The 27,908-nt window shown below is 37.2% G+C and overlaps 2 protein-coding genes across 5 annotated transcripts in view; one reads left to right on the top strand and one right to left on the bottom strand.

The window, feature by feature from the left end:
* Nucleotides 1–3,614: 3,614 nt before the first annotated feature.
* LOC114247157 (tubulin glycylase 3A) lies at nt 3,615–7,396 on the bottom strand. 2 transcript variants are annotated; one of them, XM_028180025.2, is made up of 10 exons: nt 7,167–7,396; nt 6,849–7,042; nt 6,504–6,679; nt 5,960–6,397; nt 5,637–5,848; nt 5,464–5,554; nt 5,226–5,396; nt 4,776–5,029; nt 4,361–4,701; nt 3,615–4,274 (listed from the first exon to the last, which is right to left on the bottom strand). In XM_028180025.2, exons 1-10 carry the CDS (start codon nt 7,288–7,290, stop codon nt 4,239–4,241), a joined length of 2,037 nt encoding a protein of 678 aa, XP_028035826.2. In that variant the 5' UTR covers nt 7,291–7,396; the 3' UTR covers nt 3,615–4,238. The 2 variants fall into 2 exon arrangements, with proteins under 2 accessions (XP_028035826.2, XP_028035825.2); XM_028180024.2 differs by having other exon boundaries at nt 3,615–4,701.
* Nucleotides 7,397–9,620: 2,224 nt separating this feature from the next.
* The window catches only part of LOC114247192 (serine/threonine-protein kinase 24), an 87,182-nt gene continuing 68,894 nt past the window's right edge, over nt 9,621–27,908 (top strand). The window contains exon 1 of one of the 3 annotated variants that reach the window (XM_089740210.1): nt 9,621–10,323. In XM_089740210.1, the coding sequence (XP_089596336.1) occupies nt 10,309–10,323 (15 nt within the window). In that variant the 5' untranslated portion in view covers nt 9,621–10,308. Of the gene's footprint in view, nt 10,324–27,341; nt 27,889–27,908 lie in introns of those variants that run through there. The other 2 variants (XM_028180080.2, XM_089740209.1) reach the window with 2 other exon arrangements.

The raw sequence follows: 27,908 nt of genomic DNA, 5'->3' as shown, positions 1-27,908 counted from the left end.
TGCCGCGTTTATTCTCGGTAGACTCTACCCCATGATCTGTAAGCGGAGTAAAATGTCCCTTCGGAACAAGGTGACACTTTACAAAACTTGCATAAGGCCCGTCATGACTTACGCGAGTGTGGTGTTCGCTCACGCGGCCCGCACACACATAGACACCCTCCAATCCCTACAATCCCGCTTTTGCAGGTTAGCTGTCGGGGCTCCGTGGTTCGTGAGGAACGTTGACCTACACGACGACCTGGGCCTCGAATCAATTCGGAAATACATGAAGTCAGCGTCGGAACGATACTTCGATAAGGCTATGCGTCATGATAATCGCCTTATCGTTGCCGCCGCTGACTACTCCCCAAATCCTGATCATGCAGGAGCCAGTCACCGTCGACGCCCTAGACACGTCCTTACGGATCCATCAGATCCAATAACCTTTGCATTAGATGCCTTCAGCTCTAATACTAGGGGCAGGCTTAGGGACCCCGGTAACCGTACTCGTCGAACTCGACAAAGAGGTCGTGCAACCTAACCCATGCATCAGCCCGCTGAGTTTCTCGCCGGATCTTCTCAGCGGGTCGCGATTCCGATCCGGTAGTAGATTCATTCGCGAAGCAGCTACTCTTGAGCTGTTAGGTCTCCTTCGGAGGCGCTCGGGTAGCTGTTAGCAAATCCCACCTCTCCTGGCTGAGCCTTTGCTCGCCCACGTGTCCTGGTGAAACTGGAAAGGCCTTCGGGCCACCAGTAAACTTTCAAACATAAAAAAAAAAAAAAAAAAAAAAGCAACGCAGAGCTGAAAATCATGTACAAGCGTTTGAAAATGCCATTAACACATCGTGTATACACGTTTGTGACATTTGCACGAAGCATTGATATCCTAACCAAATTCATACTGTACGTTACAACACAGCTGTATTAGGATATCTACCTGCAGAACTGTCTTCAAAAACAACATTACTTTTATGTTCGCGCTGCCAAACACATGTGACCAGTAATAAAACAATAGCACCATCAAAGGCGTACTGGAATAATCTGGATCCAGGTTCAATACCAGATGAGATTCAAGCGCTGACGCAAGCAGAGCAGCGATTGCTGTGTAGAATCATCCCGCTTGTTAAAATCGTAAAATTTACTGGGCTATACGGGCAGTACGGTTTCCGCGGACAAGCAGTGTTGTTTGCCCAAGATATCTTTGAGGTCAGTGAAAGATTACCTAATATGCTTCCAAGATCTTCCAGCCAGGTGGGTATCGTTGTAGTTACAGAATGTTTGGAGAATTTGAACATCACAAGAGAGTTCACAATATCTCGCGAAAAATTCTACAGCGCTTTAAGATGGTTAACTAGAAATAACCCACTTTATAGAGATGTACGCATTGACGAAAATGTCCAGATTAGTGAACAAGACTTAATACGACTTAGTGTGCCAGATATACCTGAAAACGGTGAACCTGAAAGAATTGAAATTCCAGATGTATTCATTAGTATTAATGAATTTGCTAGAATTATTCGGGCTTCATGGCATCAAGGTGACCACAGCGTTTTCACTTCGGGATTTGCCGGCGTGCAATGTAATGGCATGCACGTTATTTACCCTAAAGCCATACAGTTTCCAGCAAAATTCAATTATGGTACGGCTGAAAGAAGGATGTTGCCCTTAGTTTTGTTATGGGCATCCACCGTCCATAAAATGCAGGGCAGCACCGTCGACCATGCAGTAGTATATTTGGGCTCAAAATTGTTTGAGGGAGGACAAGCATACGTGGCTCTAAGTCGAGTCAAGTCTCTGGAAGGGATATCTATGTATCGAGGAATTAGATTGTATTAAATTATCAGGTAAGAAACCATGTAATAATGATGCACTGAATGAATTAAATAGAATGAGGAATATTCGGTAGACAATTTCACTAAACACTAAAAACAAGAAAATAAAAATTGGTAAAAAAACTTTTAAGTTAAACGGTTTTATTTTATGTGCACTGAAAACTACAAAATAAATAAATAGTTACTTACCTATCAACCTACGTAGGTCATCTCGGTCATTAATATCTCTGATGGTAGTGGTTGTCATAACATGAACCATGTCAGCGGCCGAAAGGCAGTTCATGAAAGAACACTAACACCAGGGTTTGCTTGGTAGGTAAACTAAGCACACACTATAACAAGTAGGTATTTTGACCTTCTAGTTCAGAAATATTTTAGTACTAGGCAGAATAGCTTTTAGGCATATTAGACTAAAATAAAAACGTGGGGCCCCTCTGAAATCATTCCTATGGCAGAGCACATCTTATACTTTGGTAGATCATGAGCTCGGCGTTCGCTGGTGAAGCCGCCACGGCTGGTTATTGATGGTCAAAACCTCCAGTTACGATTATAGTAAGTCGATTCAGCGGACCCTGGACTCCGGAGCTATGAGGTTTCGGATGCGACCGGGATAAGCCGCTAGGATGATGATGATAACGATTATAATAAGTCGATACAATCCACACTTAGTATAGTAGAAAGTAATACAGAAATAATAATGGGCCCCACGTTTTTATTTTAGTCTAATATGCCTAAAAGTTATTCTGCCTAGTACTAAAATATTTCTGAACTAGAAGGTCAAAATACCTACTTGTTATAGTGTGTGCTTAGTTTACCTACCAAGCAAACCCTGGTGTTAGTGTTCTTTCATGAACTGCCTTTCGGCCGCTGACATGGTTCATGTTATGACAACCACTACCATCAGAGATATTAATGACCGAGATGACCTACGTAGGTTGATAGGTAAGTAACTATTTATTTATTTTGTAGTTTTCAGTGCACATAAAATAAAACCGTTTAACTTAAAAGTTTTTTTACCAATTTTTATTTTATCTACCTTTTCGCTGGTAGCCTAGGAGCTATTCATTGGTTATTATCCAATGCTTTCTTGAAGAAGTCGGGTGTACAGGAGCCAACAAACTCTTCATTTTGTACTGCCTCTCAGGTAAATACTTTTACCCTGCCATGAAGTTGTCCAAGCTTTGTAAAAAGTCTGTTCGCGCAAGGTCTGGTTAAGTACGGTGGATGACGCAAAACTTCCAACCCCGGCTCTTGTAGCTTAAAGACCGTCTGTTGCGCCGGGTATGTGGTCTAGCGTGGTCGTAGCGTGCGGTACAAGGGATTAAATAAGGCTGGCCCGAGATTTGCGAACTTTTCCATCATTGTCTCCAGTTCCTCACAATACATATTCGCAGTAATTCTGGTTTCATTTGGTAAGAAGCTGTGATCAATTGTAACGGGACTAGACCATCAAACATTAACTATGACTTTTTTCGGCTAAGTTTTCCTTTGGGGCATTGCCTAGGCACTGAAGGAACCAACGGTCTAACTAACATGATGACCACTTACCAATTTATTAATAATAATCGATTTTTTATTGCAAGTGACAATGCGGTTCAAAATCCCTTCGTTTCTGTTAAGCAACGCAATTGACCAATATTGTTATGATACCAAACTACCGTTGAAAGCTGTTGCTAACTTAACGGTAGATTGAGTATCGTCAGATTCCACTATCGCCTTTATTTCGTCGTGGTTGAAATTAGTTACCAAATATAGGTGTATTTTGGAAAACAAAAGGGGTAATTAATATTCGTAAAAACATGCTTTATGTTTGTGTATATTTATTTTTTCAATTATCTTTCAACAAGTGTCTTAACATTACTTAAGATTATACGTTCAAAAGCTTCAGTAACAATAATATAAATTTCATTTGTTGAAGATCATCTTTGAGAGGTATTTTTTCTTTTAAAATTTGTATTAACAGGTACATCGTTTAGAGGAGTGACTACCACTCTATATGGTGCATATATTGAAGTACAACTCTTCGAGAAAGAAATTGATTTTACATTTTTACCATCATCACGTAATTTACAAATATTTGTACCAATTGCGCTTAAGTTTTTGATGGGATCAGAGTCATCGCTGCTTCGAAGATTATATAAATCTAATGATGATCTAGTTTTCGTGTTAAGTCTAGATTTGGTTTGACGAAAGGTTAAAGCTGTTTCGGTTTTATTTGCTTGTTTATTTTGTACTGATATTGTGGATCTGAGGATACTAGCCGTTTCTCGTTCCCAATCAGATGGGTCTATGTAACAGCGTTTGTTTCCAACAGATTTTTCGATTTTCGGCTTCTCAATTCGTCTTGCTGATTCTGTCCGATATTTGCCGTTATTATTTATTGTTGTATTATCTTCCAGACAGCACGAATGTGGAACGATACGGCGTTTAAATTCCGTTTTTTCTTTTCTTCCTCGGTGTGTCCTAGAAGAGATCGCGGATGATTTACGCTTTTTTGTACCATTTTTAAACGTGATACCTGATTTAACTACAGTTACTGCTTGGCGTACCGTCAATGAATCTTTGGGACCTAATAAAATACCATCCTTATTACAGGGCAGAGCATCATAAGGGTTTAACCAGCTGAGGAAATCCGTGATAATAGGTCCCGAATATTCGGGGGGAACGGGTAGGTCTGCATCGGGAATGGTATCGCCAGCTGGTTCTCGTGGTGCTACCGGTGTAATACTTCTCGCATCATGCTTTTTCTCTTTCGACTTCTTAAAAAGTCTTTTACCGTTGATACAAAGTGACAATCCAAGATATGCCGGTGCTTTCGGTATAGTTTGCCTGTAAGCTAACTCAAAAGTTCCTGTGTCAGCATCTGGATTTAAGCGGCGATCTAAAACAACTAAAACGGTAATATGTTAGACAAATCGTCATAGAAATGAAAAATATTAAGAAAAACTTAAGGAGAACCTTTACCTTTGATTACATCTTCTAGACACTGAGGACATAACCTAGCCGTAACTGAAGTAGTAGGTGCTAAATCTGGACTGGAGTTAATTTCAATGAGCCAAGGTGTAAAGTCTTCAGTAAGCATAAAATCAGCTCCGTAAAGCTCAAAGCTGTTCTGTCTCTTATCCATTGTTTCTTGGCAGGCCAACATTGCTCCAACCAAACATTGTTTCATTCCAGGATATATTTTAGTGTCCCACAGTTCATATTTACCGATCTGTCTAAGAAATGAAATAAAGGTTTTTATCATCACTAGTGTGTCGTTATTAATTTATCATTTAGATCTTAACATGAATATATCCTTTATTTGCGACTAGTACATGGTCAAGTACTAGTCTCAAATAGTATTCTATGTTGATCCAATGTCTTGGGCATGCTGTTAAAAGGAAATGGAAAACAAACGAAGGGAATACATACTTTAGATAGGCCTTAAACGTGTGACAGTCCCACATGTTCTCGTCGGGTAAAGCTTTGTCTCTGTCCTCATTATTCTTGTATTTAGTTTGAACAGCATTGTTGGTTAGATGAACCGATTCGTGATAGTTAGAAAGGCTGAATATCTGTGAACTAAATCGTAGGTAGCTGTCCCTGAAATAAAACATTATTGTCAAAACCGTTTAAGCTGAAAACGAGAAAAACCATTCTGAAAACTTACTTGTAAACCCATATTGTTAACGGTTGACAGTTCGTAATCAGAAACCACTGCCTTATGTCGAATTTTGTGTCGTAAATCACTAATGGATTTTCTGTAATTAAAATGTTGAAATTGGCGTTATTTTCTAATAAAATACGTAATGAAATTTTAATATTGCTGAAATGTTCTTTTACCAATGTACTTTTGCACAACATATCTTGTTTTCTGTACAGGAATATTAATTAAGCCAATTATATCCTTTATATTATTCATGAGCTGAATACCTCTACCTCGGCATTTGTTACCAGGCTTTACGATCCAAATATTGAGCACACCATCAATATCGATTTGAGGCCAGAACTTGCTCATCGTGGTTAAAACCTTAGATGCTTTTCTTTCGAGTTGCCTAAAATTATCAATTCGAATAATGAAAATTGATCGAAGAATGAAAACGTTTAAAATCAGATCTTAACCAATTCAGGTAAATTGTTCGTAAATGCGGGTAATTGAAAAATACCTTATACTTGTATTGTTATCATTGCTAAACTTTGCTTTTTCGTGCACGAGAAGGTAATGGTGAGTTAAGAATTGATCCCATTCGTGTTCCCAAACATGGACCTGTTCCTCTGTATCATCGATGTCTTTATGTGTAAAGAACAAAACATACTCGTTTAGTCTACTGGTGGCAAATTCAATGGCGCTAAAAGGAACTTTCCCCTGATTCGAAATTAGATTTTGTTCTCCATTGATTTGTAAAGTACTACAAAGCCATTTAAGAACGCTGATACAGGCCGTGATCCTAAAGTCATCGACGAATTCTTCGAGGCTATCCGAGTTGTGTATATTGTAGCATCGTGGAAACTTCGTAAGTGCAATCCCAGGCTCGGTGTGCCAATGCATTTGCGTCAACGAAGCAGTTAAGCCCTCTTTCGTTGTGAACACGGATCTACAAAATCTATTGAAGAGATTATTAAAACATGTCCTTCTAATAACTAAACTAAATTATACAACTGAAAATTCAACTCAAAAAATGTACGTAAACGGGAAACTATAAATCCTACCTGCTTATCATGACATCTTTGTTACTAAGTAACCAATCATATTTATCACGTTTGGTCGTCCATAGAAAATCAACAGAGTGATGTTCCATGAACTTGTAGAGTATCATTCTTTCTACTTTGGAGAGTTCCTTGCCAGACGCTTTTTTAGGGTCTACGTTTGTTGGAGGATGACGTACCTTTAAGGAAGAATGAATAATTTGCTTAAATTTCTGTGTGTCTCAAATACGTAGTTAATTATTTCATAACGCATAATTTCAGTATTTAAACTGTTCACCGCCTATTAGCTAACTAATACCCTGTTTGTTAACCAATTAAGGAAGTAGATTGATGATGTAATGATTATACCTTATGGGATTCATATTTTTCTACCCAGCCTCGTTCAAGCATGGCCCGACGGATTGCTGGGAAACCGCCGCCTTTAATCATGAAAACCTTACGTTGTTTCATCGCTGTTTCCGCGATCTTTTTCAATTCATTCCACCTTTCGTTGCTGACCCAACTTTTATACTGACGAAGTTGTTCAGTTGATGAAGTTGTTTCTGAAACATTTCAAAATGATTTGGTCACTTGAATAATGAAATTAAATTTAATGAACATTAAATAAGTCTTTGCCCGCTTTATCAAGTATACGAAGATAAGTTAAAGAAACAATGCATCACGCACCTGGGCCATGATCAGATTTAGAAAACGAGATAGCGCTAGAAGGTCTTAAATCTTTTTTAGCCGTACTCTCTTTGTGGAGCTTGGAGTCTGATACACTTTCCTCTAATTCCATCATTACAGCCATGGATCTCGTTCTACCTTCACGTTTCTGAAACTAATTAATTTGTCAGTCATTTTGCTATTGTATGGGAGAGACGTTGACTGAATTCAACAGCAGGTAACGGACTGGCTCGTTAAGTTTGTTACGAGGAGTGCAATAACCTACTTTAATGTAACCTACATTGGGAGTCCTTGGCTATTTGCGAGGTATCCGCGCGCATTCCCGCCTGGCACCTGCACGGTTGACGTCATGGCAAAAGCGTCTGATTCAGCTTTCGATTTTAGATTTTAGATATTTCAGTAAATTGCTATCTCTATCTAACTTATATTAAACTTGAAAGAGAGCGACATGTGAATAAAAACTGATGCTCTAGAATACGGATTCGATATAATTTCTTCAAAGCATGTAGATTGTTGTTGCGCGGAAATTAATAAGCCTGAATTAGGTATGCCTACCTTTTGTGACCGGGTCAGCGTTCAATAAGCAATGACGTGGGCAACATGAAACTTATTACTCATTTATTTTAGGTAATGTTCTACATAGAATTTTAGTAATCAAAATTTAGGCCATCGTTAATTTTGTAATTACGTAAGCTTTGTAAACGCTATATGACAGTAGTGATTATGAAATGACGTAAGTTTTAAATCATCTGTTGTTATGAATCCAGTTGTTGTAATTAAAGAGGATCGCAATAAATTGAATAACCATAGAGAAATAATAACATAGAATAGTCGTAAAGTACTTTGATTGGGGGCTCATCACATCTCGTTTTGATCACAAGGTCATCGAGAAGTAGTTAGTTCACGTTAAAAAGTTTCTCTATTTATTTAAAAATGCTATATCGAATGTTGTAGTTGAAAAGACGTAAATCCCTCTTTTTTAATAATAGTTTAGTAGAAGTGAAATAAATATTATGTATGTGTGTTACCGATCTGATCTGATTCGTATTCCGATTACCACTAAACAGCAAATTTATCGACAAGATAATGTAATGTACCTATCAATAAATGAGAATAATTAATTAATCAATTTAAAAATAAAAATATCAATATCATGTTAGTAATACCCAGGAGACCTAAATAATAAGACGTCCACTGTACTCGCATACGTATAGGTAGGTGTAGGTATATACTTTGGTCCTTCCCGGCTGAGCTTTTGCTCGCCCACCTTTCCTAGTGAAACTGGAAAGGCCACCGGGCCACCAGTAATTCTTCAACAAAAAAAAAAAAACTTTGGTCTGACCGGATCCGCAACGCTCTTGATTCCACATTTCACAACGGCTTCCACACCGCCTGAGACAGAAACAGATGAAGAAAAATTGTGCAAGAGAAAGTGATATAGGAGAGTGGTCACGACCCTCAGCATTGAGGAATACGACCGGTGTTAACATACCGCAGGTAGGTAACAATGTTCACGGGACATGAATTGGCGTTTACGCGGGCTTCGTATAACTTGCCGACCGCCGGTTTACGTGGAGCCGGCGCGGCGTCTCGTGGAGAGTACATAGTGTGGTTTCATACCTTATAAATTTAATACATAAATCATAATAAGACACAAGACCGCGAGGAAGGCAATGCGGTCGACCGACCAAAACAGAAATACAGTGGACGGTACCCTAAATTACTACAGCAGGATGACCTCGAGCAGGGAGAGATTTCGGGACATGATGTGACGACGTGTTAAGTCTGCCCCCTTCAACACTACATGACCATCACGTCCACTCTGTCAAGAGTGAAATGATTAAGAAGAAGAAGCATCATAAAAAGTAGGTTTTTAAATTTACTCATCACATTACGAATTTATTATAGCTACTCATCATATTACTTCGTAGTAGAGCGTCATGTGAACCCGTACAAATAGGTGGCACCCTCCTATTTCTGCCGTAAAGCCGTAATAGTATGCGATTTGAAGGGCGGGACAGTCATTGTACTATAAACATTGTGACTTAGAACTCATTTTTCAATGTAGGTGGCGGCATTTAGATTCTTAATATCTGAGCTTCGGTAACCACTTAACACCAGATGGGACGTAAGTTCGTCTAAACAACTAAACAGTAATAATAAAGAGCTGATGGTCCAATTTCCGGTGTTCGTACGTCCATACAAGTTATCGCAGCCAATATAGTGCAAAAAGTGAAATCCATGGAAAATATCTACATGCAATATGTACTACCAAGATCAAATCTAACTTATTAAAGTGTCACGAAAATAAATAGATATTGCCATTGTCATTTATTTATCTTTAAAATATCAAATAAAACTTTGGTTTTACTTTAACAGAACATCTATTTCATAGCGCTTAATGAGTTTTCCGTTAGATGTCAGCACGTGTGCAATCTACATCAAAGATAAACCTCAGTGTAATGCATATTTTTCAAATCTAACCACTAAATCAATATCAGTGGAGGTATACAGTTTTTAAGAGGGCTCACTGAGTCGTAAAGTAGTTTAAAAGCCGTATTTTTTAAATTCTAACTTGATCGATTTTGAAGTAGAACTCAGCGTACTTCATACTACTGTATATGCTTAGATTGTCCGCCATGATAGATGAAATGCGACAATAGTGATTTCCTTATGTTGGCGTCTCTGATTACGACATGACATGAAAGCAAGATGGCGAGTTCATCTCTGTTTGATGGTCCTCTGTGATAATTCACACGTTTGATGTCATTTTTCGAACTTATCTCGTAATGATTTAACAAGTCGAAGTAATGTGAAAAAAATCTATGAGTAGTGTCAAAGTCGAAAATAATTTCAAAGTGTCTGTAACTAGTTAGACGTGCTGTTAACCCACCTGAGGAATGTTGGCTTTTTCAGTGAGTTGTGATTCGGTCAGGTGTTTTAGTTTTGGTCAAAGTTAAAATTTTGTTCATGCGCAGTGAGTGTCTTCTATCCTCAGTTCAGATGTATTTGTGTCGAGGGAATGCTAGATGTCGGGACTGTTTCCAATGTTGGAAAACAAAAGCATGAACTATTTGTTTTGATACACATCGTGAATAAATAAATTGAGAAGGTCGGACGGAGTAAGAGCCCGGCCAGAGTTATGGCCTTCAGTGAGGTGAGTGGAGTCTGGGACAATATTATATTACAAGTTTAATGCTTGATTTCTTAAATTTTCTATTGAACGAAAAAAAAAACAGTTATGTCTTTTTCGCCACGAAAACCAGTTTTAATAGCAATTATACAATAAGCACCAAATTGAATTCTAAAATTAGCCTTTAATATTGCCTTCAGCTTTAAAAAACCCAAGAGAATAAGTACCATTGTTAAAGTATTTCTCAGAAGTAAAAAAACATTACAAAAGTAAAAAAAAAACCCTAAATCAATAATGGTATTCAATATCGTTTTCTTATCAACATATAAATGAATTTATTAGTTTTATTGCATTTAATAATTTTATCTGATATGGAATTACTTTTTGACTGATCTTCAAACTTACTTATATATATTTTTAAGCTAATTAGTTAATTACAGCTTTATAATGAAGATAAAATAAAGTAATACTTTTGTAGGTAGAACTTCTATATACGATGTGGATTAAAATTATGTCAGTATTTATGTGAAACGTTTTCATAATCAGTTCAAGACATGTAAAACATGATGCGGGCATATCTTGGCCTTATCAACATCCAGGTGATGTCATGTCACAAGAATTATAATAGGTATATGAAACATTATATTTACACATTTCATTGTGAATTTTTGCAAGTGCAATGTTCTTGTCTTATATATTCTACTTGACAATGCTGCCAACAACAAAATGTGTTAATAGGTATATAAGTGAACTTGATATTTGTTAATAGGCTGGTTTTGATGCATATTTTACTTGCACTATAAAGTACAGTAAAGTGAGTCTATTTCATAATATATAAGCTTAATTTCACACAAACTGATATCATTAACGGAATAATTCTGTTGAATAACATCAGATAAGTTTAAAATGTTAAACTTTTAAAGTTAAATTAAGTTGTATGGAAATGTGTACAAAAAAACAAACAAAAAAAACATTTTATAGGATTCCACAAGATTCCTCATTAGTCAAAGTATTTCTTGGATGTATGTTAGGTAATGCAACTAATATAATAAGTACGCATCTTCCTTTTAAGAATTAAAAAATATTTTGAAAGATTGAAAGAGATTGATTTTTATTGTATTAAAAGAATTAGAATTTAATATTCTTGTTATGCTAGAACCAAATTTAAACTAGTACAGTATATGTATAATACAAATATTTTGTACATATTACAAAGATAGAATGCACTATACATTCTGGAAATGGTATATTAACAGCATCAGTAAATATCTAGTTTACTAACTTACAGTCAAGTGTTACTCAAGTCTTTTTTATGTTTTAGTCACTAGTTATCACCATTATTCATAGACAATATCACCAACATCGCATGAGCAGATGAATTAACAGCTCTCTGGGCACTATGTAGTTTTCCGATAAACATGAATACCACAAAGTGAATTCTACCTTAAATCGTGAATACTGGTGTAAAAATATGAATTTAGCTTTACAGCAAAAATATTCAGGACAGGAGAAATTATTTTTTATATTCCAACCTGGCTTACAAGACATTATACTATCACTTATTTACGATTAATTCATGTACATGGATAAATGTTGTATTATACTGTAGACACTGTTTGTCAGCACAAATTAGACAAATATATAGTTATAAAATTATTATATGTATAAATTATTTATATACATTATTCTTTACATAATAAAATGTGTATTATGTCTAGTGTGTATAATCATAAAAAACACAAAAGTTTTTCCATAAGTTTTTGCATATATGGTGTGCTCAATTTTACACAGTAAGTTCATTATACTCTTTGCTGTAGGCTATGCACCACTATGACGCATTCCAATGCCAAACATTGTTCAGTAGATTGCTCCATTTGTCACGCGTTTCTGTTACCGCTCGTGCGCTCAATATCTTTTATAAAAAAAGAAAACAACAAATTATATAATAGGTTAATTCTATAATTATGTAGTATTTAAATGTCAGTATTGAATAACATAATGCAGCGTCTTAACAACATGCATGCGACGCAACAGCCGTTACACATTCACATGGGCGGGTTTGTTATAATGCCATAGTTGTAAGTTTAGTTCTAGGTGAAAACATCCTCAGTAGTGGTGTAGGCGTTTCGTAATTGTGGCGTTTGACTGTAGATTCCCACGGCTCGATTGTTATTCCGTGCTCGATTTCGACGTAAGGCCGCTAGTCGTGGCGATGCCGACTACACGAGACTCCCAACTGTTACAGTTTAACGACAATGAACTGTACTTTGGTAGCCCTAAATAATCAGTGGTAGCGTAGGGCGTGAGCTCGCATGGGGTCCCGGCTAGGGGTAGATAATACTTGAGATTTCGACCTCATTACTCAAGGTGGATGGCAGCAGTTCTATTGTAGAGCTTTACAGATTCCAGTAGGCATTCAAGATCAAACAGGTCGGTAGCGAGCTCGTCTGCTCACCAATAGAGGAAAAAAACAGGCCTCCAATAGCTTCCAATTGGTGCCAATCACTTACTAAAGCCAATGGAATCGTATTTGATTATAATTGATTGTTTAGTCACAATCACATTTTCAACAAAATGTTGACCTCAACCGTTATGTGAGGCAGTAGGTAAATAATGTTGGTTTTTCGTAACTTATCTATATGGGCCGCGGTTTCCTTGTCGAGTACTCACTTCATTGGAAGCTCGTTGTTGTAATACACTAGTCATATGATCAATTGATTTATTATTTCATTTAAATGGAAAATAAATTATGTTGAAAATAAGTTTCCTATCCAATTTATGGTTTTGTATTGTTGTTTTAAATTAATCTTACCAATATGAACTTTGTCAATGGAAAATTTGGATTTAGTTCTAGTCTTTCTTGTTAATTTGAAAAACTGCGAATGCGACCACCAAAACTCTTCCTAACAGACTATGTAATTGAAAACTCCTTTTTTAATTGAATATGCAATTTCGAAAAGGGCACATGTCTCATGTTTTGTCAAATACGTTTTTTCATATACATGTAGTTTTGAGGCTTACCTACACCCATTTTATAATAATTCCAGTAATTTTCAATTGCTAATTAACACTAAAATATATCTCAAAAGTTAATATGTTAAATTTTTCACTGCTTTAGAAAATAATCAGTTTTTTTCATTTCCTGAACATTTTACATTTTCGGAGATGTGCCCTTTTCGAAATTGCATATTCAATTTAAAAAAATATCGATAACCTGACCTGCGCTGTTTCGTATTTCCATAAATCACTCGAGAGATTTCCATAAAATATTTTACAAATAATCAGGAATTCGATATCGGTCTACGTCGAATCGAATCGGCCAAATCTTGTTAGTCGTGCGCGCAGAGTCATCGACCCGGACTTATCAACAATCAAATTTGTCGAGCCCTCCGACCGTAGTAGCGCTATACGTGCACCCACATATTTGCATAGAAACTTTTATTCATCCCATAGTTCCAAGTTTGTAGTTTAAACATGCAACGGTTTGTAATCTAACGCATTAAATGTAAAGTGATTGGATGTATTACGCTATTTTTTTACTGTGCAATTGAATTGGCTTTAATGAAATATAATCGATGAGCAAAAGGGAGAAGTGAAGTCTTCTTCTTAAACATTTTCTTAAAGAAAGTAATATTTTTTGTACAAAATTATTTTCGTTATTTTATGTGTTGAAAGTTACATTTGGTAAGAAACGATTTTCTGAAATAATGATGATGAGCCTTTCTATTTTGAGAAGTCTGGTATTATTAGACAATGTTACTTGATAATTCGATTTAAAACACGAAAATACGCAGTGAGACCGATTCTTCCGACAGACATACGTTTTCACCTTTGACCCTTTAGTCGTGGATAAGTTCGTGATCCACGTGAACTATACGAGTGGTTAGGTGAAAGGTACGAAACGGCACTGTTATTGCCGTGCGTTTGCTGACAGCACGAGTTTGTTAATGTGACCTAGACATACCTTATAGGTTGGCTTAACGACTAGTTGTAAGTACACATTTGTTGCATTCTTATGTACCTATTGTTTGTATATGAGTAATATTCGGTAAACGGGATTTCGTTATGTGGCATGGAATTTGATATGATGAAGACAGAGGAACTTAAAGTGAGATTTATAAAGTTCAATCTTAGATCTCAACTTGCTTAGATTTAAGTATTGAAAAATTTGAAGTTTATAGTTGTGATATTTATGTTAATGCCGAGAAAATCCAAGGTGTCTCACGTCCGCTAAAGTTAGAATGAAACCTCGAGTTTACTAGTACATATAGGTAGGAAAAAATCCAAGGCATCGATTTTGTTGACCTAAAAAAACTTTGACATGCAAACAAAAATAAGAGTGACTCTTAATCACAAGAGACAAATAAAAATAGCAGTATAGCGGCACAGTTTCTGCCAAACCCGAGTTTGTGTTCAGCGAAGCTTCTTCTTTGTAAAGTTAAAGCTAAGACTGAGTTTATAAAGCTCACTCTGTAATGACTCACTAAATAATCGTATAGAGATGGGTTTCAGGGAGATTGGTCTTAATTATTTTCACTTTCCAGCCGAACTCAGCAATAGAAATTTAATCTTATTGGAAGTACGTAATGTCTCTCCCGTCAGTTTAAGTACCACCATCGTTTCCGCCCTATTGCTGCCACAAAGCTAAATTTCTGGTTTGTAGGATAGACTAGCCGCTATTTTAATGCAATCGAGGCTACGATCTAATGTTTCAAAGAGTAGTGGCATTCACATTGTAGTGGTTAGGGTCTCCTCGATATCATTCCCGATCCTGCGGACCGAATGGTAAGCAGTCGACGTCGCCCAAAACACGTCATTTTGGATCTTCAGATCCTAACGGTGCTTCCAGGTACCCCAAGCACCGGTCATCGCTCTCGTCGAACCCGTCGCTTGCGACGAAGGGCTCGTCGAGTAAATTAAACCACACAGCCCACTGAGTTTCGCGCCGGATCTTCTCAGTGGGTCGCGTTTCGGATCCGGTGGTAGATTCTGCGAAGCACGACTCTTGCTGGGGTTCGTGTTAGCAACAACGTCAGGTTAGAACCCGTGAGCTCACCTACTCGCCCGGTTACGCTCATGTGGTCTCTCAAGACCATCAGCATAGGTAGGAAAAAATAATAAAAAAATCCTCGATCTTCACAACATTAAGTGGCCCGGGTGGGCCACCCGTCTAGTCCCTTACCAATCTATGGTAATGAAATCCGAAAGGCATTCGTAAGTTATATTCTTAAATGAAATATAAAGCTTTTAATTTCATCTCAATTGAAGTGTTGAAACAAAAATGTTTACGTTTGTTGCATAATATGTTCTTAATTCTGATTAACGTAAATAACATGGTTTTGGTTCGGTTGTGTAATTCACAGTGATGTATGCCAAAAGTTTGGCCTGGATATGTTAAAATGTTGTATTTATAAAAGTTGCATTTAGTACATTGATACGCGTTCCGAGCGAGTCGAGAGATGGTTTAAATAAAATAAATACGCGTGAAGGAATGTGGAGCGAAATTGGAAAGCAATTGTGTTTATTTTCATACTTTGCTATTAGGTAAAATAATGATCGTAATTACGTACAGTTCGATTTGTTTGACTTGCAATTTGTTTAGTGAAACTTCGATAATTCAATTGAATCGCAAATTAAATAAAAATAAATAACGTTAAGTAGTCGCAAAATCAAATCTTTTAAATCGAAACGCAAAAAACTGGCGTTATGAATCAAGCGACAAATATTTTAAAACCTGTTCAAGGCTAATAAAAATGCAGATTATCAGATATTAACGGAGCTGTGGGAGTCTTATAACATTGCTTAATATTACTTTTTTAATAATAACTGCTAGAAATAAATTAAAGAATTGCTAAAACTTCTAATATTAATTATGATTTATAAACGTGACGTAACTAATACTGGGCTACATCTTCGTTGTTTTTTGTTTTTTCTCTTCTGTTTGTAGGGAATAAAGCGATGTAATTTTTCGGGAGGGCTAGCTATTGCGCAATTTACTATAATAGCTTTAACAGTTATTTATCAGCGCGCACGAGTAGATGATCACCATCATGCCTATTTCTTCCACCAATCATTCATGCGTTTTGATTTGAAGGGTGGGACGGCCGCTCTACAAAAATTTGAGGTTTCGACATCATTTCTTCACGTCATTTCGGATCCTCCCGATCCACTAACGGTGCTTCTAGGTACCTCAAGCACCGGTCATTGTCCTCGTCGAACCCGTCGTTTGCAACGAAGGTCTCGACGAGTAAATTAACCCTCAGACACAGCCCATTGAGATTCTCGCCGGATCTTCTCAGTGGGTCGCGTTTCCGATCCGGTGGTAGATTCTACGAAGCACGGCTCTTGCTAGGGTTCGTGTTAGCAACGTCATCAGGTTTGAGCCCCGTGAGTTCACCTATTAGTTCGGTAAATCAAGAATAACCCCTCGAGGTTACAAGATAGGTAGGAAAAAAAAGTCAATTTCAAGGGAGATCGTAGGTACATAGGTGAAATGATGATGTTAACAGACACGATTTTTCTTAATGTACACCTTTTTTCGGACAGAGAGGCGAACCTCATACGCACCTCATACGCGAACCTCATACGGCGAACATCATGTCTTAAGTTGGGTGGTTGCGTTCACGTTCTGACGTACATATATTATGTGCTCCGATAACAGCTTAACAGGGTCGTGAGCCCGCTCACCTATCTATGACACGTCATCTCGGATCCTCCCAATCCACTAACGGTGCTTCTAGGTACTTTAAGCACCGGTCACCGTTCTCGTCGAACCCGTCGCTTGCGACGAAGGGCTCGACGAGTAAATTAACTCTCAGACACAGCCCACTGAGTTTCTCGCCGGATCTTCTCAGTGGGTCGCGTTTCCGATCCGGTGGTAGATTCTGCGAAGCACGGCTCTTGCTAGGGTTCGTGTTAGCAACGTCATCAGGTTTGAGCCCCGTGAGCTCACCTACTAGTTAGGGTTACGCTGGAATAGCCTCTCAAGGTTACCAGCTTAGGTAGGAAAAAAAAAAAAACTATCTATGGAATATTCATAATGTTAAAAGATATTAAGAATTTCACCAACGAAATAATCAAATTTATTCTGCAATTTAATACTAGTGACACACAGATAACACGCGCTGGTTTCTTAAAAACTTTATCTTATAAATTTTCATACAGCGAATAAAAATAAAATTGGAAGCTTCGATCAATTTTGGCGTAGTAACTCTTTATGCTTCGTATAACCAAGACAATTACGTCATATCAACACTAGGTTCGATTTATTTTCCTCTCCAGTAAAATGCTCTTTAGCTAGATAGTTCATTAGTTCATTATCGTAAATAACCATACATGACACCACTCCACAATAAGAGAATAACATCGTAAAAAATATTTGCATCATATTATTATCTGCAAAAAACAAATGCGTAATTACGTTACAAATATGGACATAGACCTCAAGTCTGAAGGTGGATAGAGACATGTTCGTTATTATGCCTACGCGTATGCAATCAAAGTGAAATAAAATCGAAAATCATATGTATCGAAATTTCTGTTTCAGCTTAAAAGTACACGTGGTATGTTTTGATATTATGGTCTCTACACGTACGGCTTGAGTGAGGTATTAAATCGACCTGGAACTTAAATATTCATACAAGCCTGCGAACGTGGGTCCATTAATATTAATAAACCGCCTCCCCTATGATAGGAAAAGTGCTTCACGAGCAAATTGCCGGGGAAGTGTTACAAAATTTTATGTTACTTCTTAGCCATGATAGCTGTGGCTCATTTATTTAAAAAGTAAAAATTATTTATGTACATTTTAAAATAGCAAATATATCGTTCAGCTTATTCATTAAAATTAAATGATATTTGTACGAAAATAAAATGTTTGAATTTGTTAATGACCATTGCGTCAGCAAGATTGCGATTATTACAATCACAAATGGTTATTATGATTTTTGAGGTCTTTCTCGGTGTTACTTATAATTTTGAAATAGAATTCGAGAATCTTGACTACGAATTAAATGTTATTAGACTAATTTAAATTATATCTAAAGCTTAACAGTTTTTTAAGCTTATCACACTGATTGCTTATAAAAACCACACGCATCGAAATTCGTTAAAAACTGGATGCTAAGTAGTTAATACATTCTTCTGACGATCATGATGTTCCGAATACCATTCCGTTACAGGCAGGTTTTGAATGGGTCACTCGCTTTGAATAAATTATGCAAACAAATTTCAACCGTACACACTTTATTATGTACGATTCGTACAATGGAAACTAAATATATTTTATATTTAACACTCCACAATATTCAAGACTGTTAGTTAATAAAGCGCGATAATTGCGTGTTTGGAAATTATTACAGAAGAAATAGTTTCTAATAAAACATTTTTATAAATTGTTAACAGATTAAAACATTAAATGCATTATATTATATGAATATCATAAATTAGGAATAACACGTTATACATAGTATATGTGTTATTAGCTATCTTCTATGTACCTACAAAAACATTTTGATATGTTGTTGAACACGAGTTTTCGAAAGGATCGAACTCTGCTACCGAGCAACTTAACTGATTAGCGGGTTGTCAGTGTCAGAAACTGCGGTAAAAACAACTTGCCACAAACTTTTAATTAGATATAGTTAGTTGTTCTGTAATAGTTTTACTGACATCTATCGCGAACATCCGGTCCTGTTGTGAGATGTAATCGACTTCCAGACGTCGAGAACTTATCTACTTTAAGTAATTGGATTCGCGTGTACATCTGACCTTGGCCTTATAGATCGTTTGTTAGATGTCCTGCCACGTTCTGTACATGTGCAGCAAGCATAGCATTTACGTACAATCATACGTTCGGCGTTTTTATCAATTTGTGTTTTCTTTATTTCTGTTAATATATTTTGAAGTGAAACTTCTTTATTGACATAGGGAGGAAAAAACGTATGTAACGTTTTTCGGTTACGCGCCATCTTAATTTCTTCTGTTACGCGCCATGTTTATTTTATTTCTATTTAGTTTGTTATCAACAGATGTCGCTGTACGTAAATTCAACAATTCCTGAATCGCGATGACGAGATGTTAGAAAGTTGATAGACGTTCTCGTATTTCTCTTGCTAAATCATACCTACCTGGCGTCGGGATACCGTGGTCCTGCAGGCGGTTCCCCCGGGATGCGGCTGCTCCATTGCACTGCGGAGTGGTTGACCCCTGCGATTATTTTTATATTTTATAAGTTTCACTTCTACCGTGTGTGACTTGCACACACACACAGTTTTTCTTTGAGAAGTTGAATAGATACATAAAAATATGATGTATGGGTTTAATGTTACGTGGGTTTTCTTGTGAGAAAGGGGAAGGGAGGGGTGTTTGCTCCTCGCGCCTTTTGATTCTGTGATTATTTCGTGTATTTCTCGCGTCACTTGAAAAGTATATATTTGAAGACACCTTATCAAATAAGTCTTTGTGGGCGGTTTATTGTTGATTTAAGCTCCTTGAATCGCTAATACTTTTACACTGCCAACGTAGCTGAGGCCTCAGATTTTCTATTTGAAAGACTAGTAAGTAATATTAAAATATTTACCGTTTCTATCTCATAATACTGAAGATTCCGTACGTATACTTGAACATGTGCTAATTGTTTCGTCACAGATTCTCAGCGTAGAGTGAGACGTAAAAGCGTTTTTACGTTACGTATTACCTATCAACAGTAGGTATATTTGCAAAGTTCTGCTAATTTCCGATATTGACTTTGATAATGTCGCAGCGACCTTGTAAATTATACAAAAAATATGTTATATTTATTGTATAATTTCCAATTTAGTCAAATGCGTAACGATACATTTGTTAAGATTATACATATCGAGGGTGAAAAGGTTACTTGGTTTAAGCAACATTTTTACAACTTCACAGAAGAGCCATTAAAAGTTTAAAACTTGAAAAAAAAAAAAATAATAAAAAAAAAACTTCTTCAGCTATTTGAATGGGATAAACTTACACTAATCTATACAAATTAATAAATTGGAAAGTATGTTTGTAATATCGAAATAACCGCTTTTTACTACATGCATATGGATATGTATACGGTACATACACCAAAATAACATTTTTTACATTTTTTGTCTGTCTGTCTGTTTGTTCCGGCTAATCTCTGGAACGGCTGGACCGATTTTCACGAGACTTTCACTGATAGGTAGTTGATGATATAAGGAGTAACTTGGCTACTTTTTTTAGAGTAGCTTCGCCCCGCGGTGTCACCCGTGATACGATAGTTATATCAATAATAAAATTTATTGTTTCCGAAACAAGGGCGGGTCGCTAGTACGAAATAAAACACACCTTTACAAAAATAAATGTCACGTATTAAGCGATGCGAGCATATTATGATCTATTACTTACGTACGTTACGTATCGACACGACGAGTTCGAGTTCATCGTCTTGTAACGGTTGCGGGAGTCGCCTTCAGTAATTTAATTAATTAGTTCATTCGATTGTTTCCATTCATTCAATACCACAGTCCTATATAAACCGCGAAGTGTTAAACCAATTTTGTTCTTTAATAAAACCGCAGCGCCCGCCAGCGGAGTAGAGTTCATCCATACTGCCTGCAGCCACTGCGGTCATCCACAGTGCGTTTCCAGAGATCTTTTTTGCCACGTACCATTCGGCTTTGGAATGAGCTATGACATGTAATTCTTCAAATGAGGCTTGTGGAGAGTACTTAACGGTAGGCAGCGGCTTGGCTGTGCCTCTGGCATTGCCGACGTCCATGGGCGACAGTGACCACTCACCATCAGATGGGCTGTATGCTCGTATGCCTTTTTTATGGCTTAGATGGGCGGACGAGCTCACAGCCCACCTGGTGTTAAGTGGTTACTGGAGCCCATAGACATCTACAACGTAAATGCGCCACCCACCTTGAGATATACGTTCTAAGATCTCAGTATAGTTACAACGGCTGCCCGACCCTTCAGACCGAAACGCACTACTACTTCACGGTAGAAATAGGCAGGGCGGTGGGACATACACGTGCGGACTCACAAGAGGTCCTACCACCAGTAAGAAGCCTACAAGGGCAAAAATCGATTAATAAATGGGTCCTCGTATTTTTTCTACAATAGTATTTATTCTACAGTAGCATAATATAATATATTCTCAGCTACTGCGTCGGATGTCTACTATGTATATGTATATGATATCGGATAAGAAATTAGGGTAACGCGTCCACTGATGATTACCTGGCTGTCACTAAACGTAAGCCGAGAACGCTTTCATTCTATAATTTATTCATATTTTGGTACGAAAAATGCGAAGGCGTCGTGCATAAAGTGAAAACTTGATTCAAACACGGTCATACCATACTGAGTTATCAATAATTCCGTTTGAGCTCATTTTAATCGACGATTTAATCTTGCGTGACCATTCGTGGCGGTTGCGAACACTTTCCAAAATTACCTTCACTTAGGCAAGTAACTGTGCAAGTCAGACACAATGAAATCTAATAGAAATATGGAAATTGGAGCTACATCTACATAAAAAAACTATTGCCTGATAAAACTTAAACTAAGCATTATATATTCATAATTAATTTTTAATAAAATTATATCAGAATGCTTTATGGTGGGATTTATTTAAAAACAAGCGCACACACAAATTTTGAAAAAAATTTCAAATATACTTTTACGTACGTAACAAATTTATACATTATTCATTCATATTTAATATACACACATAGCATGTTCACAACTAAATATATAAATTTAATAACTATGATTGAATTGATTAACAATATTTTCTACTATTAATCCTCAAAAAAGAAAAACTTCATTCATTTTTAATGTTTCATAAAATTTAAGATTTGAATTTCATAGTAAGACAGTTCTGTGTAAAGATGTTTTATTTATTGAATGGAATGAAAACATATATCGAGGATTCTGAGTAAACATATCTCACACGAAATATACGAGTATATGCAGACGTTGATTAAGTGTTATTGTCAATTAAATGAGAACGGTACCTACATACGTAGAGATTGAAACACTAAACTTATACTCGTGGTGACCCGAAAGTAGCACACTTGCTTTTTTTTTTAAATCGTCGTCATGACTCGTAATGAGTGCGATACACTTAAGCTTTTAAAAAAAAAACCGCACTCGTTATATAAGCGAAACAATCTAATATATTATTATTATGATAATTAATCTATGTAATATAGTGTAATTAATTATAAATTATATAAGGAGAACGTATGAAATTTGACGTGTTTAGTGAAGTAGCCGTAACACAGCAATCTCTATATATATAAAAATGAATTGCTATTCGTTAGTCTCGCTAAAACTCGAGAACGGCTGAACTGTGGGCTGAACCGATTTGCCTAATTTTGGTCTTGAATTATTTGTGGAAGTCCAGAGAAGGTTTAAACGGTATAAATATAAAAATGCTCGGAACTAAATAAAAATAACAATTTTGTTTTTCCTTTGATATGTCCCCCGTCGGACGGCTTCCTTTTGTCTGTCTTAAATTTATTTTATACAAAAGTTTGGGTCTTTTATTTATCGATTGAGGCACTACGAAGTCTGCCGGGTCAGCTAGTTATAAATAAATTGTGGATAGAGAAGAATGCTACCTGAATGCTACTGGAATATAATAAATAATGAATGCTACGCTCACACAATAAACTGGAACAAGTGCATGCATCGTGAAACGCATCAGGTTTCACTGCCAACGCATATTTTAGTATTAAAACGTGATGTTTTACGTACTCGTTAGGAGGAAACGGTTCCATTCATTCGTTTTAAGGTGTTATTTAAAATAAAATAAAACTGGGAAGTGCGTGGATATGCACAACACGGCTACACGCACTGAAGGATCCGTATTAAGGATGAACGTTCTTCAGCTAAGGATGAGAATTCAAAGTAAACTATAACCTCAAATATATAATTTTTATGAATGTTCGATGTAATTTTTAAGTAGGGACGCCTTGTTAATTCTCAATTGTGAGGGCTTTGTCAAACAACAAACAGGTTGTGGGATAGTGATAAACATACAAAAATTAAAACCTGCAGAATTTGTAATATTGTGTAACCTTTTTTTTTTTTTTTTTTTACCGGACCTGGTTATGTCGGACTCCGGCGCCTCCTGAGAGGAAGAATATTGTGTAACCTGCAAATATATTTATTTGAATAAATTGTCAGATGGTTTAGTTCACCGGATGTCTTACCTAATTCGCTACGGATTAATTATAGAACGTGAATCGATAAATACCATATTATTATAGTGAATAATAAACGTGAATTGATAAAAATAAAACCGATCACATGTAATAATCTATTGGCAAAAAAGGTTGGTTAGGAATTAGATTTTATTGCTAACATAATTACGACCTTAATCTTGTTGTAGTTAAATTTAGTTAAAATGTGCACTTAAAATAATTCTATTACTGTAAATCCTAATCCACCTCTTTTTTTTGTTCCTCTACTACCTCTTGTCTATTTTCTAAAGATTTTCAGTTTGATTCAATTAATATTGAAGTAGGTATGTGCTTGAATTAAGCGAAAACGTTATTGAATTTGTTGAAACTTGTAAACAAGAACAGAAGCGGGGGGAGCGTCACAATTTACAAATCAATTTGCATATTGAGAGCGATCAGGTTTTCGGATTTGCATTTTCATTAAATCACAAAAGGCGCGTTCGCTACATACCTACGCGTTGTACACTCGATGTCTACGTGAGAGGAACGGTTAATAAAGTAAAGTAATTTTTTTTAACATAAATGCCATTTCATTAACAAACATCACTTTGGTTGCTATTATTTATGTTAAACGTTGTAAGCAATACTTTAGCAACATTAAACTCTAATGTTAAGACAATCCAATCCTACCACTTTAAACTAGATCATTTATGGAACCGCTGTACGGTAGAAATAGACAACAGAAATGAAACCAACTCGAACACGTTCTAAATTAGGATGTTCGTAAAATGGATACTTACCTTTTTGTGCATGCTGTATAGCTTTTTTATTTGAAAAAGCTTGCTAGATGCTGTTAAGAAATGTTTTTTTTTGAAGCTATTGCATAGATTTTATCGCGGGCATTGAGCCCGAAATCATGAAATTCCGTAACGAAAAAAACCTTACACCCCTCACTGCCAATTCATCCATCATGAAAACTCTGTCTAGCTTATGAGTGTGAAGGGGACAGTTAAGGTTTTGCTTTTATTAATGTTTAATATAGCGTGGTCTTGTTTTATTATTGTTTTAATATTAAATTATCATTGTCTAATTATAATTGCATAAGTTGATAAAAAATGCTATGCATTAGCTTTACCGCGGCAGTTCCCGAGTGCCACACGTTTTTTTTAAATTGTATTTCGAGGCAGGTGAGCCTATAGTCCACCTGAAAGTAACCGGTTATTCTCGCTCATAAACATCAGTAATACCGGGGCAATCAATTCGCTAACACAATATTACCTACATATCCATAAATTCAGTCCATTATTTACTAAATCCAACAATATACATTTCGTATTCCATTTCGAATGTCGCTCTGTAATGTTCCGGTTTGTGTAACAACGTTGTGAATGTGCCGATCTCCGCTTTGGTCCGTAGCACCGGTAATACCCGACTCGTACCGTACAGTACTGCTCCGGTCGGATATTGCGCTCTTATGGCATCCTCGGTCGGTTTAATGCGTTTCCGATGTGACACAAATTGCGTGTTTCATAGCTTCGTAAGTCTCTCTGGTCTAAACCGGCGTGCAGGTGTTAGTGTTCGAACAACAATGTTGTTAAATATATTTACACTAGAATGTTTTGTAGGTATTTGTTAGGTACGAGTTTTGTTTTACTATTGTATTTGGTGGGAGGTGGTCCATCTAAACCAGGGGCTCCCAAACTTATTTTGTCTACTGCCCCCCTTGAGAATAAATTATTTTTTAGCGCCCCCATTTTTTCACCTACTTAAAAACCACTATAGCGAGAACTCAGTCGGTGTCTAAGAGTCCTCCTAGATGAAATTACAAATCGCCTCCCAAGCCTCTACACAACGCTCCCATTTTTTTCTGGGTTTCTTACCGCCCCCCTCTAGGCCTGCAGCGCCCACAAGGGCGCGTTATCGTCCACTTTGGGAAAGGCTGATCTAAACGTTGCTTACAGCGTTTTCGGAAATCATTCTGACCCTATCCTTTCAAAAAAAATATATTTTTTTTTGTAAAAACCGAGCAGGTTTGTTGACTTAAAAACTAAAGACTATCTTATCAAGAGATTTTCAGTTCAACCTTGCGTTAGCGTTCCAGTTATTTTTATAAGATCACCTCTTATCTCAGTTTTATTGTAGACGATGTACATAAAGTAAAAGAATGTGATGTATCAAGATAAACTGGCCTTATCAGTCGTTTTGCTTGATTTGGGCCCGAGGAGTTCTAATGTTTAAACATTAAAATATACTACATGTAATGTATTTTAGACGATTTCGTTGGCTACTTACAACATTTTCTTGGTATTATTTGACTTGACGTAAGTTTTGCTTTCCCCTTAAGAAGAGAATTAATAAGAATGACAGAGCATATAAAATATTTATTGTCCTTTTTCCTTGTAAATAAATATAGTTTATCTTATGTTCAATTCTTAGTAACACATCGTTAAAAAGGTGTGACAAATCCAATAAAGGATCTAACGGACCGTAACCCAAATAATATATGGAGGCCGCATTGCCTAATGTTGAACGTTTACGGCTACGCGTAGCAACGCCGTAAACGTGCGGAATGCCTGTTTTGTTCAAAAAGGTCGGTATTCGGTGCACGGCTGCGCGGGCGGTGACTCTTCAGGGCAGTCCACCCGGTGCCGTGCTCGATTCTTCGTTACTAGAATACTAATGCGTTTCATCGTAGGGCCAACTTGCTTCTGGACAACGAAAGTTCGTCTTTGTTTTGTTGACTTTCGCATTCATTAATTTGGAACGCTCCTTCGCTGCTACAGAACTAGGAAAGAAGATTGAATAAAAGTTCATTGACTTTAAGTTGCAAAGGGCACGGCTACAATCGTTGAAGTTTTTTTTTATTGCTTATATGGGTGGACGAGCTCACAGCCCACCTAGTGTTAGGTTACTGGAGCCCATAGACATCTACAACATAAATGTGCCACCCATCTTGAGATATAAGTTCTAAGGTCTCAAGTATAGTTACAACGGCTCTCCACCCTTCAAACCGAAACGCATTACTGTTTCACGGCAGAAATAGGGGGGGGGGGTGGTACCTACCCGTGCGGACTCACGAGATGTCCTACCACCAGTAAAAAGTCTTTCCAAAGACCTATGAATGTTCAAATATCATAGTGTACCTACGTTCTGAATTTATTTGTCGATGTTCATGTTTGGTAGTCGGCCCGGCCGCTGGTCTCGCAGCAGTGCACTACAGAAGCAGCGGGTGCGGCACGCTTGGCTGGCGCCGCTCGCCGCCCGCGCACCGCAGCCGCCCCCGCGGACCCTTGCGAAAAAATCATAATGCAATCGGCAGGACGGGCTTGGTGGAACACTCGACAACCGCACGCAACCAGTTTACATTCAAATGCGTTAAAACTCGCACGCCATCAATCATGATGGATTAGTCGTGTCGGGAAATGGATTTCTCTTGGAAGAATCCGTTGTCGCTGAATGCAATCAAGAGTGCACCGATGCGTCTCACTTTCGTTTCTTTAAAGTTACCATTGAATTTAGATATTCAGTGCGGTTAACTTTTTCTGACTCTGAGAGTGCTATTTATGTGACGATTCACTATGTCCTCGGTCGTAAAATTGGTAAATTAAAGTTGTCACGTTCAGTTTTTTGCAAAGGTGTCTTAATCCTTAAAACTTAATCATTTGTTTACATTTTGACCGATTGCTACTATGCTGTTATTAATCATTATTAACTTGAGTACTTTTCGAAGGTCTGTATTCGTTTAATATACTTGAACCTTTTTTGTCTTGAAACAATTGTCCATCAAATACAAATTAATTCTTTACGCGTCTCGGTTGCGTCCGGTGACGGTTGCTTTCGAAGTAGTCATGGTTTTAAGTTGTCTTTCAATCGCGAACACAGTGGGTCGAATCACTTGTTACCGACTGGTAGTCCAAAGAAATATGCGCGTTATCATTTTTGTTACTTTAGTGAAATCCAATGATTGGCTAATTGAGGTTTATCACAGTTTTATAGATAAAAAAACCAGTCGAATTTCATGGAATATCTGTTAATGTCAGTGCGTAATCATTGTGGCTATCATGAAGCGGATTTTTGGTGTTTCGTTCAGTGAGTGACGAAAAAGTTGTTCAATATGTGGGGAGCGGCCGTGTCTAATCCACCGCATTACCATTACATACAAGGACCGGGAATTGTTCCAACGCATGGAGGTCCAGCGGGCCCTATTTTGTCCGGACCGAGCCCTCGTCATCTGAAGCCGCAGTCTTCATATTCTTTGCCCCACGGCAGCAATGGTCCCGCACGCTGGAGTTGGTCAGGCACTCAGGTGTCTTCTTTTGATCGGAGGCAGTTGAAGGTTCCTCCACAGCCTGCTCGTCCAGCTCCGGCGCGACCTTCACATAATAGACATGCAGGAAACAGTGTAAGTTGATTTCGATTGAG

Source organism: Bombyx mandarina, chromosome 04, assembly GCF_030267445.1.
Source record: "Bombyx mandarina strain Sakado chromosome 04, ASM3026744v2".
NCBI classification, from domain to species: Eukaryota; Metazoa; Arthropoda; class Insecta; order Lepidoptera; family Bombycidae; genus Bombyx; species Bombyx mandarina.
This window is presented reverse-complemented; position numbering and strand designations above follow the sequence as displayed.

Bases quoted from the DNA above. Each gene is read 5' to 3' on its own strand.
- LOC114247157 (XM_028180024.2), bottom strand. From the start codon at position 7,290: ATGGCTGTAATGATGGAATTAGAGGAAAGTGTATCAGACTCCAAGCTC. The intron at 5,849-5,959 runs GTATTTTTCAAT...TGATAATTTTAG, and splicing joins GATAACAATACAAGTATAAG to GCAACTCGAAAGAAAAGCAT. The intron at 5,030-5,225 runs GTATGTATTCCC...TTCATTTCTTAG, and splicing joins ACGTTTAAGGCCTATCTAAA to ACAGATCGGTAAATATGAAC.